The sequence below is a fragment of the Lipotes vexillifer genome, unplaced genomic scaffold, assembly GCF_000442215.2.
Source record: "Lipotes vexillifer unplaced genomic scaffold, Lipotes_vexillifer_v1.1 scaffold670, whole genome shotgun sequence".
NCBI classification, from domain to species: domain Eukaryota; kingdom Metazoa; phylum Chordata; class Mammalia; order Artiodactyla; family Lipotidae; genus Lipotes; species Lipotes vexillifer.
The window spans coordinates 1,961,638-1,986,927 of NW_006778108.1; the positions used below are offsets into that span (position 1 = coordinate 1,961,638).

Below are 25,290 nucleotides of genomic sequence, written 5' to 3' on the forward strand. Positions count from 1 at the left end.
CCAAGGCCCTGAGGGGAATCTAACTGCTGTTCAGCAAATTCCTAAAACATGAACTCATTAGGCCCTGCCAATCCCCTTGCAGCACCTGATCCTCCTAGTACAGAAGCCTAACGGGGAGCGTCGGTTTGTGCAAGACTTATGAGCAGTGAATTTGGCCATCATTCCTGTTCACCCACTGGTGCCAAACCCATAGACCCTCCTCGCCCAGGTGCCAGGGAGCGTTCAGTATTTCTCTGTTTTGGATCTCAAAGATGCATTTTTCTGTATTCCCCTATATCCAGATTCTCATTACCTTTTTGCCTTTGAGGGGAGAGACCCTGACCCCCTGGAGGCTGCCCAGTATACATGGACGTTGCTTCCGCAGGGTTTTCGGAACAGCCCCTATCTTTTTGGAAGTGCGTTAGCAAGGGAACTGAGGGAACTGAGCCTTGAGAAGGGAACTCTGTTACAATATGTTGATGATTTATTAAGTAGTGAGACCAAACAAGATTCAGATCAAAATATTGTTAGGGTCCTAAATTTTCTGGCAAAAAGGGGATATACAGTCTCTCCAATCAAGGCTCATTTAAGGAACAAGCTTGACCCTCGCCCCCTTGGGGAGTGGCAAGCAAGGCAACTGTAGTTTGCTCTCCCTCCCCACTGCTGCAGCAGGGGCCCCAACAAAGCCTTGCCTGAATTTCTTGTCTGCCCTCTGATCAATTTCTATTGATTAAGGAGATCAAGAGCCCTGGTTGATAACAAAACTACATAAAACAGAGATACCAGTGACAAAAACCTAAAGACACAAGAAGTTTTCAGGATAAAGGGGATGGGAGTGAAGGTATAAGGACCAAGGGAGAGGTAAAGGGAGGAGGGGCAAAAAAGACTGAAAAAGAGAAATAGACAGCAGGAAAATAAAGGTGAGAATACTGGGATGATAGGACTTCCAGCCACTCCACGATATGAAGTTTGAACATCTACCATGCTCATAAATCTCCCAACAGGAAGAGCCCGCTGGACCAAGGTCTGCATGGTGTGAGGCGAGCCTCTCCCACCTCTACCTGTCACCCGTCAAGGTGAGCCGCTGCTGGCCAGAGGGAGCAGGTCTCACAATCTGAGGGGAGTGATGCTGTAGCTGCCTGACGTCCAATCTCTCAGAAGGATAGGACAGAGAGAGAAGCAGAGAGATTTCAGGAGAGGGAAAGGGACAAAGGGGAGGCAGAAAGCATTGCCTGAATGAGGGTACTGAGGCCCCCAGGAGCCAGGAAGGCAGACTTACCAAACGTGGTGATGCTGAAACAAGAGGTGCAGGTGGCCACTTGTCACCCATGGGGAAGCTGAATTCACTGGTCCTGGAGGTGTCCAGATCCTCGCCCCAGAAGGGGACAAGTGCCCCATGTTGGGCACCATAAATCTAATACCAGTCAGTGTTCTTGGCCGTCCCCAATCAATAGAAATTGATCAGAGTCCAGACAAGAAATTCACGCAAGGCTTTATTGGGGCCCCTGCTGCAGCAAGGAGGAGGGAGAACAAACAACAGGTTCTCCTGCTTGCTCGTTCCAGAAGTGGGGCGACCTTGTTCCTTACATGGGGTGAGGGTAGGGGTGTGTCCAGGGGTTGGGCTGGAGGTGTGGCTTAGGTGGTCTGCCCACCCCTTAGGCGGTGGGGTGTGCAGGGGGCATGCGCAGTACCTTGCTTGTGCTCCAGGCTCTTCAAAAGTGGCAGTTGGGTTTTTTGGTCTCTTTTGTCCAGAATTTGCCCTAACTGCATGCATGCAGTTATTTTCAGTCCCACGCCATTTCTTTGTATTTTGTTGCTGGAGGAGAGGTGTGTCCAGGTGCAAGCATCGCAGAACTGCAGCAAAGGGTCCCAGGTCCCAGCCTGTCTCAATTTCTCTGGCAGACGGTGGTCACACAGCTCTGTCCTGGGGTTCTCTCTGCCCATTTCTTCCTCTGACCACGTGGACCCTAGGCACATCCTTGTTTCCCAGCTCCTGGGGAGCCTGGGGAATCTTGGGCTATTTGGGTGGGGTCCCGAGAGGAGTGTTAAGCAGGAGGTGCTCTGGAAGCCAAGCATGCGATCCTGGGCAAGGAGGCGCAGACAGGAGGGGCCGGTCAGTCTGGGCAGTGAGTTCAGGGCACCAGACCCCCCGGAAGGATGGCTTTGAGCTGTGAGTTTGGGGGCATTGTCCGGAAGGATCATCATGTGCCCTGTGTAGAGATGACCCGCTGCTCACCCCAGTTCCCCAGAGAAGGGCTGGTGGTTGGTCCTGGCCATGGCCCATACTCTCTGATCCTTGAAAGGGATGCTTCTGGCACACAGAGCTGGGCTTCACGGAATCAGGCCCATTTCAGTGAGTACTTCTGGAGAACTCCCGGTGAGACGTCCAGGGGATGCTTGGTGCCAGCAACACGAACATGGGCATGACAGAAGCCCTGCCTCCCCCGGGAGACAGGCCAACCAGTGCCCAGGATCCAGTCCAAGGAGACAGAGTTCTTCCAATGGGAGTCAGGACAGCTTTGGAAAAGAGGTGACACTTGGCCTGGGCCCTGAGGGATAAGTAGGAGTCTAGAGAGCAAAGGTAGGCCAATCCCAGGTAGAGGCAGGGCCAGGCAGAGGGCCAGAGGATTGCACACCTCCTGGGCTTCCTGGGCCCCGCTCTGTCTGTGCCCACGGCTCAGGGCCGCCCAGCCTAAGGCCCACATTCACCCTTCTTCCCTGGGCTCTTGTCTGGGTGTGTCCGTAGCTCTGTCTGGGAAGGGAGACCACCAGACCACCAAGGACTCGGGGGCTCTGTACACATTTGTGAGGGCCAGTCGTGTCCATGTGCTGTGTCCCGGGCTGGCTGTGGCCATGCCGTCCTCTCCTGGGCTGCACTGAGAGGAGAGATGCTGTGCACAGGGGTCCACACCGTCCCTCGTATGAGAGTGTGTGTGGACACCCGCTTTGAATGCACAGGTCTGCTTGCCCTCAGGACATGAACAGGACAGACCTGTGTTGTTCAGGCTCCTCTGGTGACAAAGTGTGAGTGGCCACTGTGGGCATTGCTGGCCTCTGTCGAGATACTTGCTATCCATCCAGGTGTGTGTCAGGACTCACTCACGTCTCCACAGCCTGTTCCCCGTGAAAATCCACTGAGACGTTCCTACAATTGCTGACTACCTCATCTCACCCCTACACCTGGATATTCACTCTCCGGCAAAAAAAGGCACGTCACTTCCGTTTCCTTTGCAGTTTTAGTGAACTTACAGCCATCTGAGAAAACGGACAACCTGTTGTGGACTTTTTGGTTATATCACTTTATGGAAAATATGACTGACAGACAAAAGCTGCACATATCCAACGTCTACACTTAAGAGTTTGGAGGTTGGGATCCATGTGAGAAAGCTCCCACTGTCCAGGCTATACACGGATCAACTTCACATTTTTATTTAATGTTTTTCTTTTCTTTTCTGGTGTTGAGAGCACTCACTCAACACCTGACCTTTCAGCCCAGGTGCAAGTCCACGGCAGTGTCATCTCCAGGCCCTATGTCGTAGAGTACACATCTAGAAATTGTCCATCTTGTAAGTAAAATTTATCTCCTCTGACCAACATCCCCTCCAGTTGCCTCCTTCCAGCCCTGGGAACCAGCATTCCACTTTCTGATTCTGTGACTTTGAGTACTTTGGAGTTCTCATGAAAGTGGAATTAAGCAGTGTTTTGTCCTCTGTCTGGCTTCTGTCACTAAAATTTCCTCCTGGTCCCTCCACATTAATGCAACGTCCTTCTGTTTCGAGGTTGAATGGTAGTCCAGAGACACAACCTCTTTCAGGTTTTCCTGCACATCTGGCTGCTTCTCACACCTGATCATATTGCCTTGCTTCTTTGTTGCAAACACCAAAAGGCAAAATGACATCTTCCAGCCAGGACTGAGTCCTGTGCTTGGACACCAGGGAACGGTGACCATGGAACCTGCTTGAAAAAAAAAAAATCACAGGGAATTCCCAGGCAGTCCAGTGGTTAGGGCTCTGAGCTTTCACTGCCGAGGGCCAGGCCAAGATCTCAGGGAGGAGTGGGGGGAGGATGAGATGTGAGCTGGTCTCGGGCACCTGGGCACCCCGAGGAGGGGAGGCCTGGGCAGGGTTCAGAGCGCCTGCTCCCGAGAAGACAGCAGCTCTAAGAAAGTCAGTGCCAGGCGGGGGTGAGGAGGGGGACAGAAAGTCAGGGTCAAAGCCCCTTCTCTCCCCCCATAGGCACCATCTACTCACTGATGCCAGGCTTCTAGAAACCCACCTTTTTCTCTGTCCCCAGGCATGGTATTCTTACTCCTTCTCTGGTCCAGTGTGGCCACCAGAAACCATTCTCAAGCCCCCAGCCCACACAAGTGACTGACTTCTCACTGTGACTCTGCTGTGGCCACTCCCGGGGACCCTGAACTGTGCTACTCAACGTGTGGACCAGAGGAAGGGACAGCACCGTCCCCTGGGAACCGACTAAGAGGCACATTCTCCAGGCCTGAGCAGACCAGCTGGGTCAGGATCATGGAGGAGGGCAAGGCCCAGGGTTGGGGGCATCCACAGGCCTCTGGGGGATGCTGAGCCCCTTGGAAGTGCTCCAGTAGCTGCAGACAGAGGCTAAAGGCCTGTTTCGGGGAAACAGAGGCTAAGTCTTGTCTGGAAAGAGTGTGCTGTGTCATCGTCCCAGAGCTGGTTTGTGCCCCAGCTGGAGGCTGTGACGGTCTCTTCCTCGGACGCAAACCCAGCACACAGGAGTCGTGTGCCCGCTGAGCTGTGGCCCCGAGGCGCAGAGACACTGGCGTCTCCTGTGGGCTCAGCTCAGCCTCCTGAGCGCCTTGGTTTCCTCCCCTCTCTCTACCTCCCCCTCACTCACTCTGCCTCCTCCGGTGACACCCCCCGACAAGGGGGCACCCGGGCCCAGTGTGTGCCGGTGGCCACCCTCCGGTCACACCTCTGGAGGGAGGGCGTGTCCGTCAGCCAGCCAGGCCCCAGGCTGAGAACCCGGGGAGGAGGGATTGTGTCACGGGAGACGCAGGGATTTGGCGGGAAGCTCCTGCTTCTAAGACCTGCAAGTCTTCTTCCCCGGCACCCGCCCAGGGGCTTGGGTGCCTGTGTTCCAGAGCTCGAGGGGCCTGGGGGCCACGGGGGACAAGGACACACCTGCACTTGTCCAGACCTCGGCCCTCTGCTGCTTTCTTAGCATCAATACACTTCACCTCTGGGTCGGCCGCCTTCTGTCACCCACAAGCTGGCTCTGGGCCACTCATCCTCTTTGGCTCTGTCCCTCCTTTCTCGCTGACCCGCACCTACTGCTGTGTCCAGAGACCCCCTTCCAATTCAACCCTTTGCAATTGTGTCCTTGATTCAGCGTCCGAAACTGGGACACAAAACTCAGCCTCCCCCCGCACTGAGGTGCCGAAGGGTGTGTATGGCTGGGGTCCAGCTGCAGGGGTCTCTCCGCCACAGCTGGCCCTTCTCCACCCACCCTGCCTGGGTCTCGCTTCTCTTTCCTGAACAGGACGCAATTTTATCAGCTTTGGATGGAGGAGGCAGGGTCACAAGAGGGAAGGGACAAGGTGTGATGCCAGAGGGGAGGACCAGGGCCAGAAGTATGTCCCGGAGCAGATGAACTGGCCCAATGCCCAGGGAGGCTGGGTGGGAGCCAGCGCAGGGAAGGGCGAAGCCTGGGTGTCCGAGCGCCCACAGCCATGCTGTGTCAGCAGTGGAGGTGCAGGTGGGCTCAGCCCTGTGCCCTGCTCCTGCTTCTCTTAGGTCCCCAGCTCGTGGTGACTCACGGCTGGCAACCCCAAGGGGAAGGGAATGGTGAAGACCAAGCAACCTTGGAGCTTTACTTCCCTGCCACCGTGGAGTACGCCGTACATGTATTCAACCAGAGGAGCCAGGACAGCAATGCCTACAAGGTGGTGCGCATCCTGAGGTCGTGGAAGGAGCCGGTAGGTACCACATCCCCCCCGCTCCCGCACTGGCCCACACCTGCTGCTAATGAAGGTCAGGAGGGGGTTGTCATCAAGGGATCTCTATCACCATTTGAAACCCATAATATAGAAGGATAAACTCTATTTGGTTAGTTTCAGGTTTTATAAAAAAAATAACTTGGGAATTTTTTAAACTGTCAGTCTACTCACATGTAAGGTGTGTTTTCAGTTTTCATCATTTCTGAACTTGTTTAATGAAGAATGACCAAATATGGACTAAGAGGGGATGAAACTATTTAGTAAAAACAAAGAGCCAGACAGAAGATACTGGGTTAGAGAGATTTAGAAAAGATTTCATGGAAATAACATTAAAATAGGTTAGTTTAGGAAAAACAGAGAGAGAGAGATACACAGAGACGCCCACAGAGGGAGGGGGAGAGCGGCTCGGGAGTCACAGGCCCCCCTGGTCCTGAGGAGCCGCTGGGAGCTCGCAGCCTCTCCCCTGACTCCACGTGTTCTGGGCTCCCTCTTCCCAGATGGCATTCTTAACCCTAAAATGTTCCCCTAGCAATGCAGTCTCTACAGAATGCAACCAGGGGTGTGATTTTCATGTGGGCTGCAGACACGAGCACCGAGAACACTCCGGAGGAGGGGCACTTCTGGTCCTGTGTGTGGTTGTGTGCGTGTGCTTTGTCTGAGCGCTTGTGTGTGGTGGGGCGCTGGGGTGTCACTCCCTCTGCACCTCTGGATTGAGTGATAGAAGGAAGGCAGAGGGCCCTCCACGCTGCTGGGCTTTACTCGTGGACACTGGAGCTGGTCCTGGCTGGTCCTGCTGCCCTGCACCCTCCAGCTGGGCCTCTGTCTTTGGTCTTTGGCCTGGAGTCCAAGGCTGACTCTGGGTGTTGGAAATAAAGGCTGGGTGGAGCCAGAAGACACTGTAAGGCTGAAGGACCAGGGAGAAGAGGACAGAAACCTTCAGGGCGCACTTTGTGAGAGGGGTGGTGTTTCACAGAGCCACTGTCCCAATCCCGTGAGTGTGCCTGTGTGCTTGTATTCTCGTGTGTGTGTGTGTGTGTGAATGTGCGTGTGTGCGGGGGGGCAGGGAATGGGTCCACTTCAAGGTCTGTACAAACGCAGGCAAATGGCATCGTGTTCTCCACGGAGCTGCAGCTCGGCCGAACCAGGTGTGGGAAATTTGACGAAGACATTGACAACTGTCCGTTTCAAGCAAGTCCAGACATGAACAATGTAAGAAATGTGACAGCAGCCCTCAGGTTACAGGGCTGTGGACGCTGCCTCGGGGCAGGGGGTGTGGGGAGTGATGACAATGCCGTTCCAAGGGACACAGAGGGGCACTTGCAGGGCGGAGCCCAGCCAGGCAGACCAGCCCCGGTCACTTGTACACCCCTGGCCTGTCTAGTCGCTGCACCCCAGGTCACACTGGGGTCAGGTTGCTCCTGACCACTTGGGTCCGGGTCACCTGGGCCAGAGACGGGAATGTGCCCTCCCTGGTGTTCACCCACCTCCCTTCCCTGCCTTCAGGAGGAGTGCGGGGTGGGGGGGCAACAACATCACCTTGGCTGAGTAGCCCCCTCTCGGGTCCCCCTGACACTGACCCAGAGCCTGTGGGGTGGAAGCTAAGGAGCCCCACTGCCCTCCCTCCCAGGTCTTGTCCTGGTGCTAAGGCGGGTGAACCCCACCCCAGGACAAACCCGAGATGGATCAGAGGCCCTGCTGGAACGCTGGGGGCATGGGTCACACTGGGACATCCTGGGGGACGGGTCCCTGGAAACCACAGAGCTGGAGAGGGGAGAATGACCCAGGTGCCTCTGGGGTTAGGAGAGAGTCCCAGGTTGGGAACATCCAGGACTGAGGGCCAGAGCCTGCAACCCCAGCTACCCATCCCAGGAAGGCGAGGTTGGGGGGATGCTGGCTTTAGAGCTGGAGCCACACGCTTCCCAAGGCCCCTCCCGCCACTCTCTGTCCCTGTGCTTTGTCCCGTAGACCATCACCTGCTTCTTTACAATCGACACTGAACCCTGGAGAACAAAGTTTCAACTTCTGAACAACACCTGCTCGGAGGGCTCCACTGAATGAGACCATACCCTGCCGTGGCCCTTCAGTGGCTGAGCAGCTCTGGCTCTGTCCTCTGTATGAGCAGGTGTCTGGGTGTCACATCCGGGCAATGTCGACATCCCTCCCTGTCATTTCCTCCTGTAGAATTGGTCATTAAACGTCAGCACTGCAAGCAGCTTTGTGCCACCTGGTTCCAGAGGTTGGGTGCTGGGCAGCTGATGCTGTCCTGCCAGCAGGGCAGCCGGCTGGGCCCAGGGGCTGGGTCTCTCCCCTGTGGACACCTGAGCCAGCCGCAGGTGGCACAAGCTAGGAGCACGGTTGCGTCTGAGCAGTGTGTCCAGGCTCAGCATCCCTGCCCCAGGGCGGCCATTCAGAGGTGGCTGTGCAGAAGCCCATGGCTACCCTGGGACTCTTGGTAGTGGCCACGTGGACCTTCTCCCTCCTTGCCTCCTCTCCTTGTGCTGCCCGCGAGCACCTCCTGAATCAAAGCCTGCTCCCAAGTGTGTGTCGCAGGGTCTCCTGGGGAGGGGACCCTTTGTGTGTGTGGAGGACTTTGGCTGGCTTCCCAGTCCCGTGACCCCAGCAGAGCCAAGGGGAGCCCAGGCACGGGCATCCTCACTGTTGGTGGGTGTTGCTCAGCATAGGCACAGCTGTGTTCTTGTCCCCCTGCCACCTGGGCCTGGACCAGGCAAGTTGCTCTCCAAGACCCTCCCCCACCCCTCCTCCTTCTCCCTCTGAGGCCTTTCCTGACTCCTGGCTGTTTCCGCCAAAGGAAGTTTAAAGGATCCTTTACGCACTGTGCTTCCCATCATGTTTCCAAGGAATCGACGCCACAATTGTCCTCAAGCAACTCCTGGGAAAGGATCTCCTCTGAGGTCACCCCAATGTGGGGAAGCTGCCTGGCCCTTCATGAGCTCACCCCTTTCCTGGGGCTGTGGAGGGACCCTGGGAGGGGTGTCAAACCCGGCTTCTGCCAGGGATGGTGCGCTGCCTGTCAGCCCACACGCGTGGGACTTTGCCAGTGCATCTGCCCCTGGAGGGGAGCTGCAGGGCCTGGGTTTGTCCCAACCCTACTATCCCTCACTAGTCCAGAAGGTAGGACACCTGCGCTGCTTAGCTTGGTGAGCACAGGTGTGGACTGAGGGAACTGTCCTGGCGGGAGGAGCCTCCTCCCTGACCCTGCGCACCTCTGCCTGGAATGGTGTGTGCTGGGCCCCTTCCTCCCACTGGAATCTGTGCGCTGAAGAATCAGGGAAGTGGGTTTCTGGCCCTGTTGTCCATCCCTGGGCAACACCTCGCCGGAGGCAGAGGCAGGATTGCTGGGCTCCAAGCACAGCCCACAGCTAAGGCAGGCACCCCCCTCTCCTGAAACGAGAGACTAGTGGGGACTCTCCCTCCCAGCTGCTGACCTGTCGGCCACAGGCTCTGGGTCACCAAGGCTTGCAGCTGGGCATTGAGAGGGCCATGAAAGGAAATGCAGCATCAGTGACCAAATGCCTTGCCTCCAGACCCTGTGTTCTGCTCTGTGCCCACTTTCCCATCTGCCAGGGGCACATTCGGACAATTTCCTCAGCTTTCCCACGTGTCAGGGTCCAGGCACAGCCCTGGGGCTCAATAAATAAGAACTCAACACAAAGGAATAAGCAAGTGGAGACTTTGGGAGGACTTTGCAGTTGCCCGGGCCTCTCCGGTGGGCAAGAAGGGGCGGGGCTGTCTGGTGATAGACACAGCGTCACACCCAGCAGGTGGCCGTCCCTTCCCTGTGTACTCAGCCCGCTCCCCCCGTCTGCACCTCCCCCAGCCCTGGTCCCCAGAGTCCCAGGGAGCTAGAACAGCCGTGGGATTTGGACACTGGTTTCCTCGTGGCGGTGGTCAGCCCGGGAAAGCAACATGCCCTGCTGGAAGGTGCATTTGTGACTCTTTCTCCTCTTTTCCCCCCCAAATTCTTGATGATCTATGCTGTGGGGAGGGGGGTGAATGAAAAGGGCGAGGGAGATTAAGAGGTACAAAAGTCTACTTATAAATGAGACACAAGGATGAAACGTCCAGCATGGGGGCAGTCAATAATATTGTAATAACTTTGTATCAATAGGGTGACAGATAGTAACTAGACTTATCTTGGGGATCACTTTGTAACATAGAGGAATATTGTTGTGCAGTTGGAACTAACAGTGTTGTAGGTCAATTACCCTGTAATTTATAAAAAAGAACTGAGGTATTTCTCCCCCAAGTCCTGCATTGGCGGAGGGCTCCTCTCAGGAGCATCAGGCACCCCGCTATCCAGCCCGCCCCTCACAGATGCTCACCACGTGCAAGTCCTGCCAGAGGAGGAGTCCCAGGGAGGGTTCACCTGTCAACCAGGTGGGCTTCGACCTGATCCTGTGTGGTTGTTGACACCTGGCTGGCTGGCCCTCACCTGCACACCAGTGCTGTAGTTTCCACACCTACATTTTGGAACGTGCTTCCTTCTTGTCATATTGACCTGCTTCACCATCTCAGTCCAGCCCTACACGTACACATACACACACACACACACAGACACACACACACAGCGAGAGCCTGCCTCCTCCATGGCCTCTGCTGAACTTCACCATCTCAGTCCAGCCCTACACGTACACATACACACACACACACACAGACACACACACACAGCGAGAGCCTGCCTCCTCCATGGCCTCTGCTGAACCTTATCTCCTGGTCATCACACCTTTAAGCCTCCCCTCCCACACTGAACCAGAGCTGATCTAGGTGACCAACAACGCAGAGAGTTGATGGTGTGTCACATCTGAAGCTGGGTCACCGAGTGTGCTGTGGCTTCCGTCCCCATGTCTTGGACACTCTGTCCAGAGGAACCGATCTCCCTTACCCAGCGCAGAGAGGCCAAGTGGAGAGGCCCGCACTGAGGATAGCAGAGGCCACCTGCCGACAGCCAACGCCAACCAGCAGCCGGGAGGGCTAGCCGCCTGGAGAGTGGGTTCTCCGGGGCCAAACTCACCTTCAGATGAGGACAGTGCCGTCAGAGCCTGAGTGTGACCTCAGGATAGGTGACATCAGCCAAGCCACCCCAGACCCCTGGTGCACAGACACCACGGAGACATAAATACATTGCTTAAGCACCAAGGGCAGGGTGATCAGTTACGCAGCATTAGATTATACCTCTTACCCTGTGCGAGCACACACATGCATGAACACACACACACACACACATGCACAAATGCAGCCTACTCTCCACGTACCATCACTCTTGCATTTTTCTGCCTCAATTCAAAACCAAAATTAAAACACAAATCTCCAAATGATACAGCTAGCTCCCAGGTTGGATCAGGGGTGGGGTGGGTTAAAACTGTTTCTAAAGCCATTTTGCTGTGTCTTCCAGAGTCCTGGGCAGGGAGATTTCTGTGGAAGTCCAGGGATGGACATTCTCAACGCATCTTCAGAGCCTTGCAGAAACTACCCACCAGCCTGAAGCAGTGGAGGGGTGGGTCTTCCTATTAGTTCCACACAAAGAGCTGTCAGTGAAAAGTCACTTGTGCCCAGAGTTTGGTGAAATACGGAAACAAGTTCGTGTTCCCTTCCATTCATTGGGAGCAGACTGCCCCTGCTTGTAAATGCATTGACCAAGTAGAAGACACTACACAGCCTGGCACCACATTCTCAGCCTCCACGCCTGAAGGATGCACAAAAAAGCAAGAAGGCTACAAAATGAAGTCAATAGGTCGGATGTGTTATTTAAATGTTTTGTGAGTGCCTTTGCTTCTTTAAATGCTCGTGAGAGTGGCAGAATGTGCTAGAAGACCATTAGACAGGCTGGCATTCTTTCTTCAGCATATTGAGTTCAAAGTTCCAGGGTTTGGATGCCACAATAAAGGTGCAGTGAAACATCTAAAAGAGACAAAAACAATAACCAGCTTGTAAGAACAACTGCAAAAAACAAAAGTCAAAAAACCCCAGAAGTTCCCATTTCCAGGTGCCAGGATTTGGCTTCAAGAGGGACAAAAGGCCGTCTGAGCCAGCCACACCTCTACAGATCCCCAAGCTGTTGGCCCAATGGCAGAGCAGCCAGCCTCATGACTGGGATGGACCCCCATCGGTTCACCTCCCTGAGAGCTGAAGCCATCACAGTTGTGGCTCCATTTGCTCCAGGTGAGCAAGAGTTGGAGCCCAGGACCAATTATCCTCAAGAAATCCTAGTGTCCAGCTCTGGCCCTTCTCCAGACATGCCAACTTCCTGCGGCCCGTGGAGATCCCACGTGGCGTGGAGGGCCCAGTGGGTCCTTCCCAGGGTATACAGCACCACAAGAATAGCCAGGGTCCTGCACGCCTTGGAAAGCGGTGTCAGAGCCTGGCCAGATTCCACCAGGGAAAGTTTGCAGCTGGGGAGCTGGGAGGAGACACAGGGCCTGCAGAGGGAGCGGGGCTCCAGGCTCCTGGTGTGAATGAGATCACTGTGTCCCTCCTCTCACCTAACGTCTTTATTCAGTTAGAAGAAAAATATAAAGTACGAATAGCTCTTTATGGCAACACCCAGTAGAAGTGAAGTTGCATAAGATACACAGACTGAGGGGTCAGGTTGAGGGGGAAATAGGACCAAGTGACCAGTAACCCAGACAGGCCACAGAGGAACTGAGGCCAGGTCGGCGGGGTGTCCAGGCTGGAGGGGCATCAGGATGGGTGGAGCTGGTTCCTGGCAATGGCAGGGAGGGCAGGTAGTGCGCTTACCAGAGGGTTAACTAATTGCTTAACTTTTGATCGCCAGGGTAGACAGGAAACAATAGCAAAATAAAGGGATTGAAAACCCAATCATTAAAATCAACCATAGAGGATACTTTAGCACTGTATTAACATATTAAAAATCTTTAAGAGGTGAAAAAATATTGGACAAGGAATTCAACTTCTTGGAACTCTGCCCACAAGGCAACAACAATCAGATATACACACAAACAGAAATAAAGGAGAATATTCATTATGGCACTGTTCATAATAGCTAAAAATTAGAAAACCTTAAATAATCAGTTCTCAGGGCTTGACTAAATAATATGTGGAAACACCATTAAACGAAGTCAAATAGTTTCATTACATAATGCCCTCAAATAATTTTACGGTTTTGGAAATCCTTAGATTTTATTATTAAATAAAAATTGGATTGTGGAACAGTGTACAGTGTGATCCCCACTACACAAAAATACAAATGTAAAATATAGAAAAAACTAGGATGTATAAAAAGAAGTTGACAGCAGTAAACTTTCCATAAAGGTATTTTTAGTTGACTGTTTTTTTCTTCTGTAGTTGATTTTAAGCTACTTAATACTTCGGAAAATTTCTAAATTTTCTACCTTAAGTGAATAGGGCATTTTACTATTTAAAACAGTATCAGGTTTTAAATTTTATTTTCCAAGGAGCTCAGGTAGTTACCCTTTCTTCCTTTCTAAGTCTCAATAAATAAAGAAAACAGATAAGCTCGAATATATAGGAGGTCAGAAATGGGGAATCTCTAGGAGTTCCATGATCCATGCAAGGGCAGAGACTGGGAGGAATCCTTGGAGGGTAACAGGTGATTTTGAGTAAGATGATCCAAGGCTGTTGAACTCTATCTTAGCACCTACCTTCTGCATTTTGGGATCCCGTTGTACTAAGCAGTTTTCATTTTCCCCTGAAGCTTTCTTGCACATTGTCCGGGCAATTTTGACTTCAAGAAGGTAATCCAAACTATCCGTGACCTGTCCATGAGTAATTTAAAGTTAGAGATCATAAAAGAATATGTGGTGTCAATTGTCATTTCTGATAAACAAACATGTCACTGACTGCTTAGAGCAAAAGATGTCTTCTCACCTCCTTCCCTCCTACAGTTTTTTTTTTTTTTTTTTGAAACAATAGCAAAATAAAGGGATTGAAAACCCAATCATTAAAATCAACCATAGAGGATACTTTAGCACTGTATTAACATATTAAAAATCTTTAAGAGGTGAAAAAATATTGGACAAGGAATTCAACTTCTTGGAACTCTGCCCACAAGGCAACAACAATCAGATATACACACAAACAGAAATAAAGGAGAATATTCATTATGGCACTGTTCATAATAGCTAAAAATTAGAAAACCTTAAATAATCAGTTCTCAGGGCTTGACTAAATAATATGTGGAAACACCATTAAACGAAGTCAAATAGTTTCATTACATAATGCCCTCAAATAATTTTACGGTTTTGGAAATCCTTAGATTTTATTATTAAATAAAAATTGGATTGTGGAACAGTGTACAGTGTGATCCCCACTACACAAAAATACAAATGTAAAATATAGAAAAAACTAGGATGTATAAAAAGAAGTTGACAGCAGTAAACTTTCCATAAAGGTATTTTTAGTTGACTGTTTTTTTCTTCTGTAGTTGATTTTAAGCTACTTAATACTTCGGAAAATTTCTAAATTTTCTACCTTAAGTGAATAGGGCATTTTACTATTTAAAACAGTATCAGGTTTTAAATTTTATTTTCCAAGGAGCTCAGGTAGTTACCCTTTCTTCCTTTCTAAGTCTCAATAAATAAAGAAAACAGATAAGCTCGAATATATAGGAGGTCAGAAATGGGGAATCTCTAGGAGTTCCATGATCCATGCAAGGGCAGAGACTGGGAGGAATCCTTGGAGGGTAACAGGTGATTTTGAGTAAGATGATCCAAGGCTGTTGAACTCTATCTTAGCACCTACCTTCTGCATTTTGGGATCCCGTTGTACTAAGCAGTTTTCATTTTCCCCTGAAGCTTTCTTGCACATTGTCCGGGCAATTTTGACTTCAAGAAGGTAATCCAAACTATCCGTGACCTGTCCATGAGTAATTTAAAGTTAGAGATCATAAAAGAATATGTGGTGTCAATTGTCATTTCTGATAAACAAACATGTCACTGACTGCTTAGAGCAAAAGATGTCTTCTCACCTCCTTCCCTCCTACAGTTTTTTTTTTTTTTTTTTTGGCCAGAGTTTTGGGGTAATGTGGAGGTGGTTCTTATCTTGCTCTCTCTCTCTCTCTCTCTCTCTGTTTTTCAGTCTCTCTCATTATGGTATTTAATTTTAAAGTAATGACAACTGTCACCAAAAAAGGCAAGAAAACTATTCCCTAAAGACCATTTTCCTGGGAAAACTAATGGTTTGCTCATTGGAGCTTGGGAAATAAACAGCATTTTCATCGAAATCCACTGAGAGTGTATCGATTCCCTTTAAAGTTTTGGTAGTTTTAGTCATCCTTGCCTTATTCCACGTCATATACCCTCCCAAATCCCTGACTTTCTGGGTATCTCCCCTCCCCTCCCCTCCCCATGCAGAGGTCCAGTCAGCGCTGTACTCAAAAGGGTCTCACAGGGAAATGCAGATGAACAATGGCAAATGTCCACTCTCATGATTAAAGAATGAACAGGAAAACAAAGTTTACAAGACGTCAGGGAGAGAACATGTGAATGAGAATGACCAAGTTAGTTAAACGCCATCACTGAGCCCAGAAGAATAAGAGATAATTTGGAAAATACAGTAAACATTTGGGAAGTTCTAGAAAAGTCACCTGGGCATTAAACAAAATGGGTGTAGGCAGAATTCTAAGTACAGTTTCATGAATATAAAGTATAGTTTAAAATTTTCAGTTACGCATCTAAGTGTCTGAAAGGACACTTGTGGGGTGCCCCAGGATTGACGAGTCCATGGGGGATGCAAGAAATCAGTGGTCACTTTCACTTTTTACTTCAACTACTTCCAAATGTACCCCTAGCGCATTTTTCATGACTGGATATTAAGTTTCTCTGCCTCAGAGCTGTTGGCATTTGGAGCTGGGTCCTTCTTGGCCATGGGGGGCCATGCTGTGCCCGGAAGGTGGTGACCCACATCCCTAGCCTCCACCCCCCCAACCTCAGTAGCAGCCCCTTCAGTTGTGATGACCAGAAACATCTCTGGGCATTGCCCAAAATGCCCTGTGGAGCAAAATCCATGCTTAGCTGAGAAGGAGTGCTTTAGCTTTGAGTTATATTTCCAAGCGAAAATTATCAAGAAATCAGACTTTCCCAAATCACACTCAACAACCACTGACCGACCACCAGCCCCGTCTTGACCCCTAATTGCCCAGGAAAGGGAGGCAGATAGGGATCCAGCTTCGGAGGCAGCCCCTCACTCCTTTCATGGCCAGGCCTCTGACTCTCCTGGCCCCCTGTGACACTGTCCCCTCCTGGCTGGCTGCAATGTCCCATCACCTTCATCCCATCCAGCATCACTCAGAGGCAGTAGCATGGGCGGATTAAGAGCAGGCAGCCTGAGTTTAAACCTTGGCTCTTCTACTTAGTAGCTGTGTGACCCTGGGCAAGTTACTAAACCTCTCTGTGCCTGTTTCCTCCTATGTAAACTTGAAAACCTGAGTGCGCATACAGAAAGCCACTGGATCTAGCACAAAGTAACATGGCTCCAGGCTGCCATTGGCGGTCTTTCCTACCAGTCTTCACTGTCTGTGAAATCGGCAGCAGAACCCCAGCCAGCTATGAACTGCAGCAGGTGGCCACATGCTTTTTCTTCAAGGGCCAGAGAGGAAATATTCCAGGCTTTGCAGCACAAATACAGCAAGAGGACCCTCAAAAAGTGTGTGCGGCTGTGTCCTAATAAAATTGCGTTTATGGACACTGAAGTTTCAATGTAATGTAATTTTCACATGTCACAAAATAGTCTCCTTCTTTTGTTTCTTATAATCATTTGTAGCTCATGGGATGTACAAAGATGGGAAGTGGGCCAGATTTGGCTTCAGGCTGTTAGTGGCCACTGCTGATAAAGATCTTTGCACTTTTAACTTAAATCATCCAATGGAATAGAGCAGTTTTCTTTCTATAGCGCCTAGGCATATATTATTTTTATCTGATTTTTCACCCAGCATTTTTCTGTTCGCTTTCATTACGAGTTATTTTTGTTTGGGGGGTGATGTATTCTTCCTTACCCCCTTTCTTCAATATGTTTTCCAGCAGTTTGTAGCTGGAATGCCAAGGAGTATTAAACACTTCTGTTCTAGCCTCTTTTGGAACCTGCTTCTACCTGATTCTTTTGCATCCTTACCTGAATTTGAGCTGACAGTCAACTAAGAAATAAAATGTACATTTGTGACCAGTCCCTCCCATCAGGAAACTTGCACAAGCCTCTTAGATAGCCTCATCCACCAGAGGGAAGACAGCAGAAGCAAGAACTACAATCCTGCAGCCTGTGGAACAAAAAACACATTCGCAGAAAGATAGACAAGATGAAAAGGCAGAGAGCTATGTACCAGATGAAGTAACAAGATAAAATCCCAGAAAAACAACTAAATGAAGTGGAGATAGGTAACCTTCCAGAAAAAGAATTCAGAATAATGATAGTGAAGATGATCCAGGACCTCAGAAAAAGAATGGAGGCAAAGATTGAGAAGATGCAAGAAATGCTTAACAAAGACTAGAAGAATTAAAGAACAAATGGAGATGAACAATACAATAACTGAAATGAAAAATACACTAGAAGGAATCAATAGCAGAATAACGGAGGCAGAAGAAAGAATAAGTGACCTGGAAAATAGAATGGTGGAATTCACTGCTGTGGAACAGAATAAAGAAAAAAGAATGAAAAGAAATGAAGACAGCCTAAGAGACCTCTGGGACAACATTAAACACAAGAACATTCACATTATAGGGGTCCCAGAAGGAGAAGAGAGAGAGAAAGGACCCAAGAAAATATTTGAAAAGATTATAGTTGAAAACTTCCCTAACATGGGAAGGGAAATAGCTACCCAAGTCCAGGAAGTGCAGATAGTCCTGTACAGGATAAACCCAAGGAGAAACACACTGAGACACATAGTAATCAAACTGACAAAAATTAAAGACAAAGAAAAATTATTGAAAGCAGCAAGGGAAAAACGACAAATAACATACAAGGGAACTCCCATAAGGTTAACAGCTGATTTCTCAGCAGAAACTCTACAAGCTAGAAGGGAGTGGCATGATATACTTTCAGTGATGAAAGGGAAGAACGTACAACCAAGATTACTCTACCTGGCAAGGATCTCATTCAGATTTGATGGAGAAATCAAAAGCTTTACAGAGAAGCAAAAAAATAAGAGAATTCAGCACCACTGAACCAGCTCTACAAGAAATGTTAAAGGAACTTCTCTAAGTGGGAAACACAAGAGAAGAAAAGGACCTACAAAAACAAACCGAAAACAATTAAGAAAATGGTAATAGGATCATACATATTGATAATTACCTTAAATGTGAATGGATTAAATGCTCCCACCAAAAGACACAGGCTTGCTGAATGGATACAAAAACAAGACCCATATATTTGCTGTCTACAAGAGACCCACTTCAGACCTAGGGACACATACAGACTGAAAGTGAGGGGATGGAAAAAGATATTGCATACAAATGGAAATCAAAAGAAAGTTGGAGTAGCAATACTCGTATCAGGTAAAATAGACTTTAAAATAAAGAATCTTAAAGAAAACGAGGAAGGATACTACCTAATGATCATGGGATCAATCCAAGAAGAAGATTAAACAATTATAAATATATATGCACCCAACATAGGAGCACCTCAATACATAAGGCAACTGCTAACAGCTATAAAAAGGGAAATTGACAGTAACACAATAACAGTGGGGGAATTTAACACCTCACTTACACCAATGGACAGATCATCCAAACAGAAAATTAATAAGGAAACACAGGCTTTAAATGACACAATAGACCAGGTAGATTTGATTGATATTTATAGGGCATTCCATCCAAAAAAAGCAGAATACACTTTCTTCTCAAGTGCACATGGAACATTCTCCAGGATAGATCACATCTTGGGTCGCAAATCAAGCCTCAGTAAATATAAAAAAACTGAAATCATATCAAGCATCTTTTCTGACCACAATGCTATGAGATTAGAAATCAAAGGAAAAAACAAAACACATGGAGGCTAAACAATATGTTACTAAATAACCAAGAGATCACTGAAGAAATCAAAGAGGAAATCAAAAAATACCTAGAGACATATGACAATGAAAACACGACAATCCAAAACCTACAGGATGCAGCAAATGCAGTTCTAAGAGGGAAGTAGCAATACAAGCCTACCTCAAGAAACAAGAAAAATCTCAAATAAACAATCTAACCTTACACCTAAAGAAACTAGAGAAAGAAAAACAAGCAAAACCCAAAGTTAGCAGAAGGAAAGAAATCATAAAGATCAGAGCAGAAATAAATGAAATAGAAACAAACAAAACAATAACAAATATCAATAAAGCTAAAAGCTGGTTCTTTGAGAAGAGAGACAAAATTGATAAACCATTAGCCAGACTCATCAAGAAAAAGAGGGAGAGGACTCAAATCAATAAAATTAGAAATGAAAAAGGAGAAGTTACAACAGACACTGCAGAAATACAAAGGATCCTAAGAGACCACTACAAGCAACTCTATGCTAATAAAATGGACAACCTGGAAGAAATGAACAAATTCCTAGAAAGGTATAAGCTTCCAAGACTGAACCAGGAAGAAATAGAAAATACGAACAGACAAATCACAAGTAATGAAATTGAAACTGTGATTAAAAATCTTCCAACAAACAAAAGCCCAGGACCAGGTGGCTTCACAAGTGAATTCTATCAAACATTTAAAGAAGAGCTAACACCCATCCTTCTCAAGCTCTTCCAAAAAATTGCACAGGAAGGAACACTTCCAAACTCATTCTATGAGGCCACCATCACCCTGATACCAAAACCAGACAAAGACACTACAAAAAAAGAAAATTACAGACCAATATCACTGATGAATATAGATGCAAAAATCCTTAACAAAATGCTAGCAAACAGAATCCAACAACACATTAAAAGGATCAAACACCATGATCAAGTGGGATTTATCCCAGGGATGCGAGAATTCTTCAATATACACAAATCAATCAATGTGATACACCATATTAACAAATTGAAGAATAAAAACCATATGATCATCTCAATAGATCCAGAAAAAGCTTTTGACAAAATTCAACACCCATTTATGATAAAAACTCTCCAGAAAGTGGGCATAGAGGGAACCTACCTCAACATAATAAAGGTCATATACAACAAACCCACAGCAAACATCATTCTCAATGGTGAAAAACTGAAAGCATTTCCGCTAAGATCAGGAACAAGACTAGGATGTCCACCCTCACCACTATTATTCAACATAGGCTTGGAAGTCCTAGCCATGGCAATCAGAGAAGAAAAAGAAATAAAAGGAATACAAGTTGGAAAAGAAGAAGTAAAACAGTCACTGTTTTCAGATGACATGATACTATACATAGAGAATCCTAAAGACGCCACCAGAAAACTGCTAGAGCTAATCAATGAATTTGGTGAAGTTGCAGGATACAAAATTAATGCACAGAAAACTCTTGCATTCCTATACACTAATGATGAAAAATCTGAAAGAGAAATTAAGGAAACATTCCCATTTATCAGTGCAGAGAAAAGAATAAAATACCTAGGAATAAACCTACCTAGGGAGACAAAAGACGTGTATGCAGAAAACTATAAGACACTGATGAAAGAAATTAAAGATGATACAAATAGTTGGAGAGATATACCATGTTCTTGGATCGGAAGGAAATATATCATGTTCTTGGATCGGAAGAATCAATATTGTGAAAATGGCTGTGCTACCCAAAGCAGTCTACAGATTCAATGCAATCCCTAACAAATTACCAATGGCATTTTTTATAGAACTGAACAAAAAGTCTTAAAATTTGTGTGGAGACACAAAAGACCGCGAATAAAGCAAGCAGTCTTGAGGGAAAAAAATGGAGCTGGAGGAATCAGACTCCCTGACTTCAGACTATACTACAAAGCTACAGCAATCAAGACAATATGGTACTGGCACTAAAACAGAAATATAGATCAATGGAACAAGATAGAAAGCACAGAGATAAACCCACGCACCTATAGTCAACTAATCTATGACAAAGGAGGCAAGAGTATACAATGGAGAAGGACAGTCTCTTCAATAAGTGGTGCTGGGAAAACAGGACAGCTACATGTAAGAAATGAAATTAGAACACTCCCTAACACCATACACAAAAATAAACTCAAAATGGATTAGAGACCTAAATGTAAGACTGGACACTATAGAACTCTTAGAGGAAGACATAAGAAAAACACTCTTTGACATAAATCACAGGAAGATCTTTTTTGATCCACCTCCTAGAGTAACAGAAACAAAAGCAAAAATAAGCAAATGGGACCTAATGAAACCTAAAAGCTTTTGCACAGCAAAGGAAACCATAAGCAAGACGAAAAGACAACCCTCAGAATGGGAAAAAAATATTTGCAAATGAATCAATAGACAAAGGATTAATCTCCAAAATATATAAACAGCTCATGCAGCTCAATATTAACAAAACAACCCAATCCAAAAATGGGCAGAAAGCCTAAATAGACATTTCTCCAAAGAAGCCATACAGATGGTCAAGATGCACATGAAAAGCTGCTCAACATCACTAATTATTAGAGAAATGCAAATCAAAACTACAATGAGGTATCACCCCACACCAGTTAGAATGGGCATCATCAGAAAATCTACAAATAACAAACGCTGGAGAGGGTGTGGAGAAAAGGGAACCCTCTTGCACCATTGGTGGGAATGTAAATTGATACAGCCACTATGGAGAACAGTATGGAGGTTCCTTAAAAATCTAAAAATAGAATTACCCTATGACCCAGCAATCCCACTTCTGGGCATATACCCAGAGAAAACCATAATTCAAAAATACACATGTTGGGCTTCCCTGGTGGCACAGTGGTTGAGAGTCCGCCTGCCAATGCAGGGGACACGGGTTCGTGCCCCAGACCGGGAAGATCCCACATGCTGTGGAGTGGCTGGGCTCATGAGCCATGGCCACTGAGCCTGCGCATCTGGAGCCTGTGGTCTTCAGTGGGAGAGGCCACAACAGTGAGAGGCCCGTGTACCACAAAAAAAAAAAAAAAGACACATGCACCCCAATGTCCATTGCAGCACTATTTACAATAGCCAGGTCACGGAAGCAACCTAAATGCCCATTGACAGATGAATGGATAAAGAAGATGTGGTACATATACACAATGGAATATTACTCAGCCATAAAAAGGAATGAAATTGGGTAGAGACGTGGATGGATCTAGAGACTGTCATACAGAGTGAAGTGAGTCAGAAAGAGAAAAACAAATATCGTGTATTAACACATATATGTGGAACCTAGAAAAATGGTACAGATGAACCGGTTTGCAGGGCAGAAATTGAGACACAGATGTAGAGAACCAACGTATGGACACCAAGCGGGGAAAGCGGCCAGGGGTGGGAGTGGTGGTGTGATGAATTGGGAGATTGGGATTGACATGTATACACTGATGTGTATAAAATGGATGACTAATAAGGACCTGCTGTATAAAATAATAAATAAAATAAAATTCAAAAATTAAAAAAAAACTTAATAGAATAGAAAAGAGTCCTACATCTGCAGAACTGCCTCATGCTTGGCAGGGGCGACACTGTGGTATAGTGTAGAAATAAGGCCCTTTTTAATAAGTGGTGCTTTTTGGTTAAAAGCAAACAAAAAATGAAAACCACACACACAAAGTGTACATTCGTGAAAAGAAGTAGCAAACACTATGAAATGATTCGTTAGTCTTGAGCTATGTGGGTCTTTGGTGCATTGTATTATTAAATACCTGCCTTTAAAGCAGAACCATCTATATCTATTTCTGTAAATGGAGAGCACAGATTAAAACGTCCAAGAAAGTGGACTCATCCTGGAAAGACGGGAACTTCACTAAGAACAGGTACCAAATCTGAGCCCCCTGGGGCGTTGACATCCATGAGGTTTTACTTCAGCCTCCCATTGGGGGCGCACATCCTGGACCAGGTGTCGCTGCCTGAAAACACAAACCACACAACTGGGGCCACACGGAGAACCAGCAGGAGCCCGGGGCCCTCAGCCTGTGCAGGTGGCCAGGAGCCAGGGGTCCCGGCCTCTTAGGGGATCCAGACGCTGAGTGAAAGTTCTGCCCACATAAGAAAACAGGAAACGGAGGCAGGTTGACGGTGGCTGGAGGGTGGGCAGCGCAGGTTAGAGGGCAGATGGGGCGAGTGGAGGAGGAAGAGGGGCAGAGGTGTAGGTCAGGCCGGAGTCACATGTAACCCGGGCCCAGTGGGGCTCCCTCACCCTCTGCCGACCCCTCTCGTTGCTCACCCCTCCACCTCCCATCTCGGGCTCCTGCATAAACCTCAGGACAACCCTCTTTCTCAGGAAACACAGCGCTGGTTCAATGCACTCTTCTTAGACATGGTCCGTGTTCAAACCCCTCCAACTGCCCTAAGAACATCCTTTACAGTATAATTTTAAATCCAAGAGACAATACAGGATCACATCTCGCATTTAACGTCATGTTTCTTAAGCCTCCTTTAATGAGAACCGTTTCCTTCTGTTTCCCCGTCTTTCACAGCACTGATTGCGGTACGCAGACCTCTCACTTCTGTGGCCTCTCCTGCTGCAGAGCACAGGCTCTGGACGCACAGGCTTAGCAGCCATGGCTCACAGGCCCAGCCTCTCCGTGGCATGTGGGATCTTCCCGGACCAGGGCACGAACCCGGGTCCGCTGCATCGGCAGGCGAACTCTCAACCACTGCACGACCACCAGGGAAGCCCAGCACTGATATTTTTAAGCGGTCTTAGAGAATGCCGCATAATACAGACTCGTCTAATTGTCCCTTGAGATCACCCTCAGGCATTTGGAGCAGGAACACCGTATATAGGCAACGCTGTGTCCTTGCAGTGATGTCACACCAGAGGTACACGGTGTCAATTTGTCCCATGTGTCCTGGTTGTAATTAATTAACAAGCAACCCCTATAGCGGTCCACCCCCCTCCCTCCTCCCCCCTTCCCCCTCTCCCGCCACACCGGGTGGAGGATTCAATGCTGATCTTCGGCCTGAGTTAGTTATCACCATGGTGGTGGCAAAAGGCAATTTTCTAGTTTCCTATTCTTTCACATCTCTAAGTAGGCATTTTTCTGTAAAGAAAAAGAGCCTTCCCGGGCGTCCCTGGTGGCGCAGTGGTTGAGAGTCCACCTGCAGATGCAGGGCACACGGGTTCATGCCCCGGTCTGAGAAGATCCCACATGCTGCGGAGCGGCTGGGCCCGTGAGCGATGGCTGCTGGGCCTGCGCGTCTGGAGCCTGTGCTCCCCAATGGGAGAGGCCACAACAGTGAGAGGCCTGCGTACCTCAAAACATAAACAACAACAACAACAAAAAAAGCCTTCCCTTCTGCCCTGGTTCCTTTTTACAGTGAAAGCTGGATGTGGAGTTTGTTCACTTGTTAAATGTGTTATAATCCATCCCTATAGCCACTTAGGTTGATGGTATCAGCTCAAACTGTCCCAAACTTGACCCCTTCAGGAGCCCTTCTGGGCTCTTACCTGTGTTTTCTGATGTGACTATAACTAAGTTTAAGTTATTTGAATGGATATATTATGTTTTACCCCAGAATGATAAAGGAGGAAGTTTAATTAACTTTCTTCCAAAAACCCCTAAAATAAAGTTAATAAATTTTGGCTCAGGTGTCTCTCAGCTGCTCTCCACGGACGACAGCCCTGCCACAAATGTGAGTGTGGGGACAGAGAACGGGGAGTGAAAGCCACCAACCTGCTCCTGGGACTTCAGAATCTGCAACACCTTGAAGGTGTACTCGTCCTTGCTGGCCTTGTTGTACTCCTTCATGGCGAACCACAGTGCCTGCTGCACGTATACGTAGGATTCGGGGACGTCTTGGAATTTCCTTACCACCTTCGATGAACCCCAGGCCTGGACACCTCTGGACGCGAGGGCCACTGTGGCCATCAGGAGCAGCAGGCCGGGGCGGAGCCTGGCCATGGCACCTCAGCCCAGGGGGCACGGCCGAGCCCCTCCTGTCTTCGCAAGGCTGGCCGGGCCCTGCTGCCTCTGCACCCGGCCCCTCCTAGCTCTGCTGCAGGTGGAGAGGGGAGAACAGCGGTTAACATCGCCTGCCTAAACAAGAGGCTGCCTGCGAACTGTGCAATTCAGTCCATTTTCTCATCTTGGATGCTTCCTTTCTGGAAGGACACACACCTCTGTGCACTCACGTGTGGGAGGGATGCACACATACGTGTACACACACACGCGCCTGTCCCTGCTGGCTGGGTTGGGCCCTGTGGTAGGCACTGCACGTGCTGTGTGGCCTCTCATCATCAGAGCCCCGTGGGGCTGAGAAACCCTTTAAACAGGAGGAAACGGCCACGGG

At 48.4% G+C, this 25,290-nt stretch overlaps 2 protein-coding genes across 2 annotated transcripts; one reads left to right on the forward strand and one right to left on the reverse strand.

Annotated features, from left to right (window-relative positions):
• Positions 1 to 5,686: 5,686 nt before the first annotated feature.
• LOC103075531 (cystatin-9) lies at positions 5,687 to 8,011 on the forward strand. Its single transcript, XM_007451452.1, has 3 exons — positions 5,687 to 5,928; positions 7,036 to 7,162; positions 7,919 to 8,011. The coding sequence occupies exons 1-3, from the start codon at positions 5,687 to 5,689 to the stop codon at positions 8,009 to 8,011; spliced, it is 462 nt and encodes a 153-aa protein (XP_007451514.1).
• A 3,777-nt stretch (positions 8,012 to 11,788) lies between these two features.
• Positions 11,789 to 24,902, reverse strand: LOC103075814 (cystatin-13-like). Its single transcript, XM_007451453.1, has 3 exons — positions 24,675 to 24,902; positions 14,693 to 14,806; positions 11,789 to 11,872 (listed from the first exon to the last, which is right to left on the reverse strand). The coding sequence occupies exons 1-3, from the start codon at positions 24,900 to 24,902 to the stop codon at positions 11,789 to 11,791; spliced, it is 426 nt and encodes a 141-aa protein (XP_007451515.1).
• Between the last annotated feature and the right edge of the window lie 388 nt (positions 24,903 to 25,290).